This window comes from Oncorhynchus clarkii, chromosome 6, assembly GCF_045791955.1.
Source record: "Oncorhynchus clarkii lewisi isolate Uvic-CL-2024 chromosome 6, UVic_Ocla_1.0, whole genome shotgun sequence".
NCBI lineage: Eukaryota > Metazoa > Chordata > Actinopteri > Salmoniformes > Salmonidae > Oncorhynchus > Oncorhynchus clarkii.
The window spans coordinates 52,975,692-52,987,918 of NC_092152.1; the positions used below are offsets into that span (position 1 = coordinate 52,975,692).

At 41.3% G+C, this 12,227-nt stretch overlaps 1 protein-coding gene across 1 annotated transcript in view; it reads right to left on the bottom strand.

Annotated features, from left to right (window-relative positions):
• LOC139411283 (SH3 and multiple ankyrin repeat domains protein 2-like) overlaps nucleotides 1–12,227 on the bottom strand; it is a 162,580-nt gene that overhangs the window by 104,517 nt on the left and 45,836 nt on the right. The window contains exon 10 of the mRNA XM_071157362.1: nucleotides 472–889. Coding sequence (XP_071013463.1) covers nucleotides 472–889 — 418 coding nt within the window. The remainder of the gene's footprint in view (nucleotides 1–471; nucleotides 890–12,227) is intronic.

The following is a 12,227-nucleotide window of genomic DNA, read 5'->3' on the forward strand; positions in this document are numbered from 1 at the left end:
TCATCATGTAAGGGCAAAAGACACACTTATCCCCTCATTCTCTTTTTGACTTTCCCTTGTTTACCTTCACTCCGTATGTCTTCTCTCCTCCCTATATTCCCCCCCTCTCGCCCATTGTTTCTCTTTGTCAAGCTCTTAATTGGTCTCTCTCTCTCTCTCTCTCTCTCTCTCTCTCTCTCTCTCTCTCGACAGAGTGTGTAGATGAAAGACAGTGCCATATGTCTGTATTAATCTGTCAAGGAGGACAGGGAGCATGGTGTCTTAATCAGTACTGTGCAGAGCCAAGGTTACGTCACCAGCAATATAAAGCCTTCAGTGTCTAATCCGCAGGACGCACGCACACACACACAAACATACAGCCACACACATATGTACATACGCATGCATGTGTGTGTGGGTGGTGTGTGGGTAAAGAGTATGTGCCTACGTACATGGCTGTGTGTCTCTGCTGCTTCTCCTCCTTCTACTGACCTGGTCTGCTGTGTCTGTACATGTGTCTGCGGGTGTGGCCTGCAGGCCTCCTCTCCCAGCCGGTTGAGGGACGGGGACAGACTCCGCGGGACCACCCCCACGCTGGTACTGCGGGACCTCTGGCCCATGGTCCTCACAGTGCCATTTGGGTTCCCCTGCATCTGCTGGAGCAGCTGTGGAGAGAGGCTACGGTGAGAGGTGGAGGTGGGGGGTCCGACCCCTCCCTGTTGGGATCCGTGGTGCTGGGGGGGTCCCTGGGGCTGGGACCAGTCCTGGGGAGGCCCCTGGCTCACTGTGAGGTTGTTGTCACTGTTGGAGCGCAGCAGGACCCGGGGGGCCACCAGGCAGCTGCCGCTGCTGCTGGTAGAGGGAGGGACCCGACGCCGCTTGGAGTATTCCGGGGCCTCGTGGAAAGGCACTGGGTATGAGAGACAGAAAGAAAGAGCAAGAGAGAGGGCCAGTCATTGATTATCTGATAAACCAGTTCTACCTGACCCTTGCAAATAGGTGTCTGTGTCTGATGAGCCATTTCACTCTCTGTTCATGTTCATGTCTTAGAGAAATAGACTTTGTGGTGGAGAGACACATGAGGAACAGAGTAGCTCTCCTCCCTTTCCCTTCCTTCACATCTACTGCTCTGGGATGAGCCTACCTGATAGGTAGAGAATGAAATGGAGAGCACTCCTTCAATAATTAATTTATTGCCCTGCGATTTACTCAAATTCACACAAGCACACATGCAAGCATGTCCGTACTTACACACTTACTTGCTTACTAACACGCACATGGACACAGAATATCAATCACTACCTGTAGGGCGATGTGTCTGATTGATTTTCTTGATGGGAATCAGTCAAGAACAATTTATTCCCCAAAGGCGTTCATCTATCCCTTATTGTAAAACAGTTGAAACACACACACTGCATACACGTACACACACACACATGCACGCATACACACGCACACACACACACACACACACACACACACCCTTGCCTGGGGGATGTCTGCTCTGCATTATTCGATGGCCCTGTCTGGCCCTCTCATAAAAATCCAAGTCATTATGATCCCACTATGATGATGATGATTATTGCACCAAGTACAGCTGAGCTCCTCTGCCCCACCAGCAATGGTATGATTGAACCTTATTTCCCAGTGGAGTTTCAGCATTAGAGTATAGTATCACACTGACAAGTGTGCAACTGCGGCACTTTCGTCTCCACTCGAAATTAAAGCAGTGGAGGAAGTAGCAGGAGCCTGGAGTCGCACCAAAGACCCAATAATGTTTTCAATGTGAGAAGGCGATCAACAATCTGATTCCTCATAAATGTATGAGATATGAAGCAGCCTTTGATTGAGCGCACTGAACTAGAACCGCATGCGTTTCACACACACTGCGGGGGTTGTTACGCACACCTGAGAGAGTGTGTGTGTGTGCTTGAGAGAGAGAGAGAGAGAGAGAGAGAGAGAGAGAGAGAGAGAGAGAGAGAGAGAGAGAGTGTGTGTATGTGCCAGCCAGGCTTTTGGATTTAGCAGAGACTGGAGCCATCGTAATACACCTTCACCCTACCTAACAATAACCACTGTCAAAATCACAACCACAGCCTGATCAATTCTAACTCAACTTCAACCAGGCCCACACTGCTTTACAAACCACCTGTCCACATCCACAACCACATCCTGTTAAATCACAAACACATACCCTGACCACAACCACACTTGAAGTAACACTTCACCATAAGAGTGTATACCCTGACCACAACCACACTCCCTGACCACAACCTGGACCACACTGCTATCTTACCACACCCCCAACGATAACGAACCACATTCCAAACACTTACAGTAAACCATACTAGTGCACATCTGTTTTGTGGGGCACGAAAACAGTATCCATTTGTGTTGGAGGATGCTGAACATGCTTGGTGTCACTGACGTGATTACGTTACACACAAAGGCAATGAATACACCTACATTTAAAAAATAATAACATTTAATTAGGCAAGTCAGAGAAGAAAAAATTATTATTTACAATGAAGGCCTACCAGGGAACAGTGGGTTAACTGTCTTGTTCAGGTGCAGAATGACATATTTTTACCTTGTCAGCTTAGGATTCGTTCCAGCAACATTTCAGTTACCGGCCCAACACTCTAACTACTAGGCTACCTGCCACCCCAATCAAGACAAATAAAACACTGCATTTTCTAAAAGAGATATTCAAATAGTAAAAACAATGATAAAATAACAGTGGATATGAGAGACTAATGCATTAAAATAAATAAACATAAATAAGACATATAATATGGGATAAAATAAATAAAATGTCCGGCAGGCTGTTCCAAAAGGCCAGAACCATCGTGGCGGAAGGTATCCTCACCAAACATTTTTGGTTGTGACCTTTGGAACAAATAAAAGGCCAATGCCTAGCACAACTGAGGTGATCTGGAAGTAAGGAAAGGAAGGGAAAGGGGGGATACCTCGTCAGTTGTAATACTGAATGCATTCAACTGAAATGTGTCTTCTGCATTTTTACTTGCTATATTGTATTTACTTCGCCACCATGGCCTTTTCTTTGCCTTTACCTCCCTTATCTCACCTCATTTGCTCACATCGTATATAGACTTGTTTTCTACTGTATTATTGACTGTATGTTTGTTTTACTCCATGTGTAACTCTGTGTCGTTGTATGTGTCGAACTGCTTTGCTTTATCTTGGCCAGGTCGCAATTGTACATGAGAACTTGTTCTCAACTTGCCTACCTGGTTAAATAAAGGTGAAATAAAAAAATAAAACATTTTTTTAACCCAACCCCTCTGACTCAGAGAGGTGTGGGGAGGTTGCCTTCATTGAAATTCACGTCATCAGCGCCCGGGGAACAGTGGGTAACCTTGTAGCCTTGTTCAGGGGAAGAACAAGATATTTTTACCTTGTCAGCTGAGGGATACAATCCAGCAACCTTTCGGTTACTGGCCCAACACTTCTACCCGCCAGGGAGAATGGAGTTCAAACTTTTCGACTCCTTTGATTGGTTCTATTGTACTGGGCAAACTAAATCAAGTACTTGAACAAATTTGACATAGCGTGCGAAAGTATTCACCCACTTTGGCATTTTTCCTATGTTGTTGCCTTACAACCTCATTTGATGTACACGACATGCCTACCACTTTGAAGATGCTAAATATTTTTTATTGTGAAAAGAACAAGCAATTAGACAAAAAAAACAGAACTTGAGTGTGCATAACTATTCACCCCCCCAAAGTCAATACTTTGTAGAGCCACCTTTTGCAGCAATTACAGCTGCAAAACTCTTGGGGTATGTCTCTATAAGCTTGGCACATCTAGCCACTCGGAATTTTGCCCATTCTTCAAGGCAAAACTGCTCCATCTCCTTCAAGATGGATGGGTTCTGCTGGTGTACAGCAATCTTTAAGTCATACCACAGATTCTCAATTGGATTGAGGTCTGGGCTTTGACTAGGCCATTCCAAGACATTTAAATGTTGCTTTAGCAGTATGCTTAGGGTCATTGTCCTGCTGGAAGGTGAACCTCCGTCCCAGTCTCAAATCTCTGGAAGACTGAAACAGGTTTCCCTCAAGAATTTCTCTGTATTTAGGGCCATCCATCATTCCTTCAATTCTGACCAGTTTCCCAGTCCCTGCCGATGAAAAACATCCCCACAGCATGATCTGCCACCACCATGCTTCACTGTTAGGATGGTGTTCTCGGGATGATGAGAGGTGTTGCGTTTGTGCCAGACATAGCATTTTCCTTGTTGGCCAAAAAGCTCAATTTTAGTCTCATCTGACCAGAGTTCCTTCTTCCATTAGTTTGGGGAGTCTCCCACATCCTTTTGGCGAACACTAAATGTGTTTGCTTATTTTTTTCTTTAAGCAATGGCTTTTTTTTGGCCGCTCTAATGTAAAGCCCAACTCTGTGGAGTGTACAGCTTAAAGTGGTGCTATGGACAGATACTCCAATCTCCGCTGTGGAGCTTTGCAGCTCCTTCAGGGTTATCTTTGGTCTCTCTGTTGCCTCTCTGATTAATGCCGTCCTTGCCTGGTCTGTGAGTTTTGGTGGGAAGCCTTCTCTTGGCAGGTTTATTGTGGTGCCATATTCTTTCCAGTTTTTAATCATGAATTTAATGGTACTCGTGGGATGTTGAAAGTTTTGGATATTTTATTATAACCCAACCCTGATCTGTACTTCTCCACAACTTTGTCCCTGACCTGTTTGGAGAGCTCCTTGGTCTTCATGGTGCCGCTTGCTTGGTGGTGCCCCTTGCTTAGTGGTGTTGCAGACTCTGGGGCCTTTCAGAACAGGTGTATATATATATACTGAGATCATGTGACAGATCATATGACACTTAGATTGCACACAGGTGGACTTTATTTAACTAATTATGTGACTTCTGAAGGTAACTGGTTGCACCAGATCGTATTTAGGGGCTTCATAGCAAAGTCGGTGAATACATATGCACGGACCACTTTTCCGTTTTAGATTTTTTTAGTTAATTTTTTCATTTCACTTCACCAATTTGGATTATTTTGTGTATGTCCGTTACAAGAAATCCAAATAAAAATCGATTTAAATTACAGGTTGTAATGCAACAAAATAGGAAAAACGGCAAGGGGGATTAATACTTTTGCAAGGCACTGTACATTCAAGTATGCAGACATATGCGTGCACACATGCACACACGGACACACACACACGGCTCTTAATTGTGGAATGTAATAAGCACACATTCCCTCTGTAGGAATAGAGAAGCAAGGAAAAGAAGATGACAAACATCCAGAGCTGTCTTATATAAGAGAGGAAAGCAATCAGTGTGATCTATATCATTTACTGCTGCTCCCTAATACTAAGAGAACTAAGTTCAAAGGGCAATGAGTGATCAGCTCTGGTCAGTGTCATGCAACCAAGGGATTTGACATAATGTAGCCTACCAATGGAACTATACCACGCTTTGAAATAAAAGTAAAAAATGCTGTACTCATATATCCATTTTGAGTAAATCTCATTGAGAAATAGTCTGTCCGTTGGAAGTAAAGGGTTAAGGAACCAACTGTTTTCACACACAGGCAGATGGATCCATAATGCACCCGGCAGAGCCGTTTTGGTGACGTAAGTCATCCACTCATTTTGGTGGGTGTGTTTTCTACCCCGTGGACCAGGAGAACGATAGATACACCGTGTGTCCTCTCGCTGGCTATAATCTACATACGGTAGGTGATTGGTGGAGGAGACTACAAATACCTTTTGTAGAAGACTGAATCATAACACATTTATTTGGAAACCACTCAAATGCGTGCCAACATTTAATCTATGACATAACCTATAATTTATCCTGCATGTTAAAGAACCTCTAGCCCAAAAAGAACGACACACATCTCCTTTTATAGGTACTACTAGTTTAAATTAGGACAACAATTACACGCATGAATCCACAACGCAAAGACCTTGCTATATTCGTCACATTCAAAAAACCCCATGTAGAATTACTTTCTGGAGCAGATGAAATGATTGAACTTGTGCCACGCAGGGATAAAAATACTCCCTCAGAAAGTTGAAAATGAACACGCAGCAGCAAAGGTAGAGAATTCCATCTATTTATGAGTCAAAAGCAAATAAAACTTGGACCCAGACTCATAAAGGTGATAGACCTACCTTCCTTTTTTAAGGCATTGAGAAAAGACTTCATTTTCACCCTTTTTTTTATGTTACTCCAATGTTCACAATACCTGCATAATCAGTGCACCTTTCAAAACAGCACAGAAAAAAATAAGACTTTCACTGTGGTAATTGAAGAATGTAGCGGCAGGTACCACGGACAGCGACCGATGGAGTTTAGCTCACTGGAAATCGGGAGCCCGAGCACCGCGCACATGACCCCACCTGGCAGAGGTGTGAAAGCACACTCACTGCCATACTGCCACTCATCTATCTCTCTCTCTCTCTAGTTGGAAATATAGACTCGTTGGAAATATACGGATTTTAAGGTGAACTTGACATAATGTTTCATTGACTGATGTTGTTAATTCATTAAAAGATCATTCCACATGATTTCAATCATTTTCGGACTGCACTCTTAATTTTAACGAAACGTTTCATACATATTTGCCCATGGTGGAAGTGGCCAGAAAGTTACCTGAATGCCAAAACATTCAGGAGATAGAGGTGCTCAAAGTTGACCCATTGTGCATACCCTATCCTACCATGAGACATCCATGTCTTCATCACTTAAAAAGATAAGCGGTTAAGCTTGATATAATGTGAAAGCTTACAAACACGGTTGTCAAACTATTATATTATTTTAAGTAAACAACTATGTATTTTTTTTAAGCTTGTTGTAGCATAGATTCTATTTTACATAATCTGAAGTGTTTGTGTTGTGCCAGTAATTGGTTGAGACACAGTATCCTCTTGAATACATGGTGGGTGTCATTTCAATCATAGAAATATAATTCATAGAATGGACCTATCACTTCAGAGCCCTGCAATTCAGCGGGTACACCATTAACATTTAAATTGAATTGAAACTTTAACTTCCAATTACTACTAGAAAGATGGCCGCCGGTCCACTTTAAAACAAAAATATCCAAAACAACTTTCTATCACTGGATTCTGTTAGCTTCTAATTCTCAGAGTAAAAAACTCATCGGACACTATGAAAGTTTAACCAAGTTTATTCTTCCAAGAGGGTCAATACAGCTGCATTAGACAAAAAAATGTTCACACAAGCACTGATATTTAACCCTTCCTACGAGTCTCCTCCTACACATCTGTACAAACATTGTATCTTTACTGCTAGGCAGGACACTAAGTGATACGGGCCATAAACATTTATTTCTCCCTTAACGTGACCTGACCTTGACCCCTCTTCATCACTAATCCATGGCTCTCTCCCCTTATCAATGCCTACCACATGTGATCGCTTCCCTGCACTCAATACATTCCAAGCTAAATTGCCCCCACTATATACCTTCCCCCTGCAGATTAACTTCTGGTGTAGACCCTCTAAACCTCAGCACTCCCTCGGTGACATGAATAAGTATATTTTATATTCTCAGAACCTTAGAACCCAACAATTTGAACATGCAACCTTTGGAACCAGAGGCAGACACTTACTGGAAGTCTATGAGTATCTGATAGCATGCTTGTGCAACTACATTTAACTTCTGTCATACTGGACACAGAGACATAAACATGGTATCCACAGGTTTATCTGACTCTGGGGAAGTAGATAAAGTGCCTCATTTCCAAAATCCTGAAGTATCCCTTTAAAACAAAAATATCAAAGTTGTCCAACAATATATTTTTATTTTTTTGTTTTAAAGGGATACTTCCGGATTTTGGCAATGCCTTTATCTACATCCCCAGAGGCAGATAAGCTCCATGATACAATTTTTATATCTCTGTGTCCAGTATGAAGGAAGTTAGAGGTAGTTGCACAAATGCTAGAAGACACCCATAGACTTCCAGCCATTGCGCTAACACTAACTAGAATTGGCTGGCAAAACTACCTTTAACTTCCTTCATACTGGACACAAAGATATATAAATTGAATCCACAAGTTCATCTGACTCTGGGGAAGTGCATAAAGGGCCTCATTGCCAGAATCCTGAAGTATCCCTTTAAGCCTATCCCAAACCTTAACCCTTACCTTAACCATTCTGAGTTAATGCATAACCTTAAGAATTTGGAGTTAATTCCTAAATGTAACCTTGGAATGATACAGAAAAGTAACCAAATACTTCACCATTTAACATTTGGAAAAACTTACAAATTTGACGTTTGAGAAACATGGATGAACGTCTTATTCTTGTGTGAGACTGTGAGAGCTTTTGGGGTGACAACATGGTAGGGTGGGGTATGCAAAATGGGTCAACTAAGACCACCCCTGTCTCCTGAATATTTTGGCATTCAGATCTAAAAAGTCTCTTTCTGACCACTTCTACCACGGGCAACATGTATGGAAGATTTCGTTAAAATAAAAAGGTGTGCAGTGATTGAAATCATATGGAACGACCATAAACACAACTTATCTGTTAATTTACTGTTTATCAATTAATATACTGTTAATTGCTCAACTCATTCACCCTGCAAAGTACAAGGTTTAGGCTAGGGGTTCCCAAACGTTTTGGGCCCAAGATTCCATTTTGATATCTGAAAATTCTCTCGACCCCAACCATGTGAACAAAAAATGATGTAATTAACAGCAAATGTTTTTTTTTTTATTTGGGGCTATGGCAGGCAATTGAAAAACATTCTAACACTATTTCTGATTGTCTTCTCAACTCACCATCACATACTTTTAATGTGGGGCTATGACAGTCAATTGCAAATTAGTCTGACATAATGTCTCACCAACATTAATGAGATGGGTGTGCTTGATACCAGTGGAGGCTCCTCAGAGGAGGAAGGGCAGGACCAAACATTAAAAAGTTATCCTTTTTAGATAAAACTATATGAATGTATTCATATGTCAGCAAATAATTGATTAAAACACACCGGTCTACAGTAACTTCAACAGCACACTCAAGTTTTCAGTTTTTGTGTCTTATTTCTTGTTTGTTTCACAATAAAAAATATTTTGCATCTTCAAAGTTGTAGGCATGTTGTGTAAATCAAATGATACCCCCCAAAAATCTATTTTAATTCCAGGTTGTAAGGCAACAAAATAGGAAAACTGCAAAGGGGGGTGAATACTTTCGCAAGCCACTGTATCAACAGCACTGCGTTTTTGGGCATGCAATAATTTGCTTTTAGAGGACACGAGGGAAAGTTCCACCGACAGGGGCAACTACAAGAAGGTTGCAGAGGTAATTGCACGTCACGATGCTTTACTTGCTGAACATTTCAAACTTTCGACTGTCAACTCCGAATGATTTGATAGCTTCCATCACGTCATCCATTAAACGACTAAAGAGGTAGACGCTGTGCATTTATTTGCGTCAAGTAGGCTTTTCACTTTCCTCCAGTATTTATTTAGCAAAGATGATAACACATCATCAATCCGGACAAGCACAAGCAAAAACTCATGATATAAATGTTGCAGCAGCTTAGGCTACACCTAAACATTAGAAATCTGAAATGCTGTATGGGTTGAAAATGAGACTATTTTTCAGTCTGATCAACTGTAGGCTACTAATAAGAGCCCTGTCGATCTGGTCAGGGTAAACGAATTAGTAACATTATGTATTTATGGTCTATTTGTGCGTCAGGAGAAATATTCAAAATATATTCAAAATTGGGCTGACTAGGCTGCCTATATGTTTTTAATCCAACATTATTAACTGGAATTAATGATTCAACATAATAGTGACGACAGATGTGAGTACATTTTTTTTGTAAGGCCTACAGTTGCATAGGCCTGCATGATGCAAACATGGATAAAGAAAGCTCTGCCCTATGAGTTATATTGTCTATCAGTTGTTGTCTATATGTCTGGTTAGAGGTAATCCCCCTCATAATCTAGTCTAAATGTATATCAACAAATATAAGGTAGCTGCAGTTTGAAAGGGTTTTCATCCCCCCCAGGGCCAGTAGTTGTTTTTTAGGAGTTTTTTTAAAACCATGTGACCTGATTAGGAAAAACTGGTCCCGTCACAGCCCATATCAAACCTTTTTACAACGGATTAATCAATGTCATACCTTATAGGGTCCACCGTTTTCCTAGTTAGGATAACATATAAGGAAAAACCAGGCTCCAGGGGGTAAAAATTGCCTCAAAAATCGCTCTGGGACCTATGGTGCCACCAGTCTGCTTGCAGTTGTCAGGTATGTGGATGATCAGGACTTTATTCAGGAACATTTCTTGGGATACTTTGATGTGTTAAAGAGGGTGAGATGCGCAGTCTGTGTTTGACTTCATGAATTTTGAGATGTCTGAGTTTAACTTCACAGAGAAACTCTTCCAAACCTATGATGGTGCAGCTGTAATGGAATGTATCTACTATTTGTATTTACAGCTAAGTCCTCTCCTGTTCCCTGATTAAGAGGTGATGACTACTCCACTCCACTCCACTACCATTGCCACTTTCTCCTGACATGAACTGAAACCACATCTCATGTGCCCGCTCATCCACTGGCACATTGAATGTTTCCCCTCCAAGCACTGTGAGTACCCCTGTCAATTGTCTCTCATTACTGTATGTATTTGTTGTCTCTGTGTGTTCCGCGCCTATACCGTGGGTCGCCTATCCTCTTCAATTTTTCAAGTCACCAGCCGTCACTGCTTGATACGTAACTTTGGAGCTTTTCAAAGTCAGGGGGTGTGGTCGACAGTGCGCCTCTGCTATCACATCCAACCTGTATCGATATTTGGTTTTAATGCAGACAAGAGCACTGAATCCAGCTTCAAACAGATATGAGCTGAAGAAGGGTAGCCTACCATGAGATTTATAGCGCTTTCAAGACAACTGGGAACTCTGACAAATACGAGGTTAAATCATGACGCCAGTGATCCTTAGGTCGGAAAGTTGTAGATCTAGAGTGTACGTAAATTCAATCTGGAGTGCAAGAGCGCGGAGTGAGCCTTTCATCATAATCTAAGAAGGGTGCTCTCTGGTTGAATTTGATCTTTTAGATTTTAATAATTTCCATTTAGATTTTTAATGTAAACCACATTACAATGCTTTTGAGATACGAAGACGATATTATAACATACAGTACCAGTCAAAAGTTAGGACACACCTACTCATTCTAGGGTTTTTCTTTATTTGTACTATTTTCTACATTGTAGAATAATAGTGGAGACATCAAAACTATGAAATAACACATATGGAATCATGTAGTAACCAAAAAAGTGTTGAATAAATCAAAATATAGTTTATATTTAGGATTCTTCAAAGTAGCCAACCTTTGCCTTGATTACAGCCTTGATTGCAGCTTTGCACACTTTATCAGTGGCAGAGAGGAAGAAGAACACTTTAGGAATTTGACAGTTTTCCCTGAATTGAATTGGGTTCCCATTACAATCTGAAAGAGCGGTTACAAAATAATCAGATTTAGCCTCACAACATTCATAAAAATAATATTGTACTTTTTACGCCATACGTTTTCCCTAACACGCAAAAATACTCATTACATTTTTATGCTTGGCAGGACAGGAAAATTGGCAAATTCACGCACTTATTAAGAGAACATCCCTGGTCATCCCCACTGTCTTTGATCTGGCGGACTCACTAAACACACACATGCTTCGTTTGTAAATTATGTCTGTGTTGGAGTGTGCCCCTGGCTATTCGGAATTTAAAAAAAATATGAATTGTGCTGTCTGGTTTGCTTAATATAAGGAATTTGAAATTATTTATGCTTTTGCTTTTACTTTTGATACTTGTATATATATATATATATATATAAAACCAAATACTTTTAGACTTAGTATTTTACTGGGTGACTCTTTTTTACTCCAGTCATTTCTATTAAGGTATCTTATCTTTTAATAAAGTACGACATTTGAGTACTTTTCCCACCACTACCATTCACAGACTCCGACACATACACACTAGGGTTCAATATTTTATGCAGAATCGACCAATTTTCCTCCCCAAGAAATAGCAAGAAATGAACGGTCTTTCCAGTTTTCCCGCTCAAACTGGAAATGCTATTTAAAAGCAAATAATACCAGTGAAAGAAATCTGACATGATTATACCACTGGGGGGCTCTCCTGATAGTGGTCCGGACTGCCAAACGCATCACGGGGAGCACACTTTCTGCACCTCCAGGACACCTACAGCACCCGATGTCACAG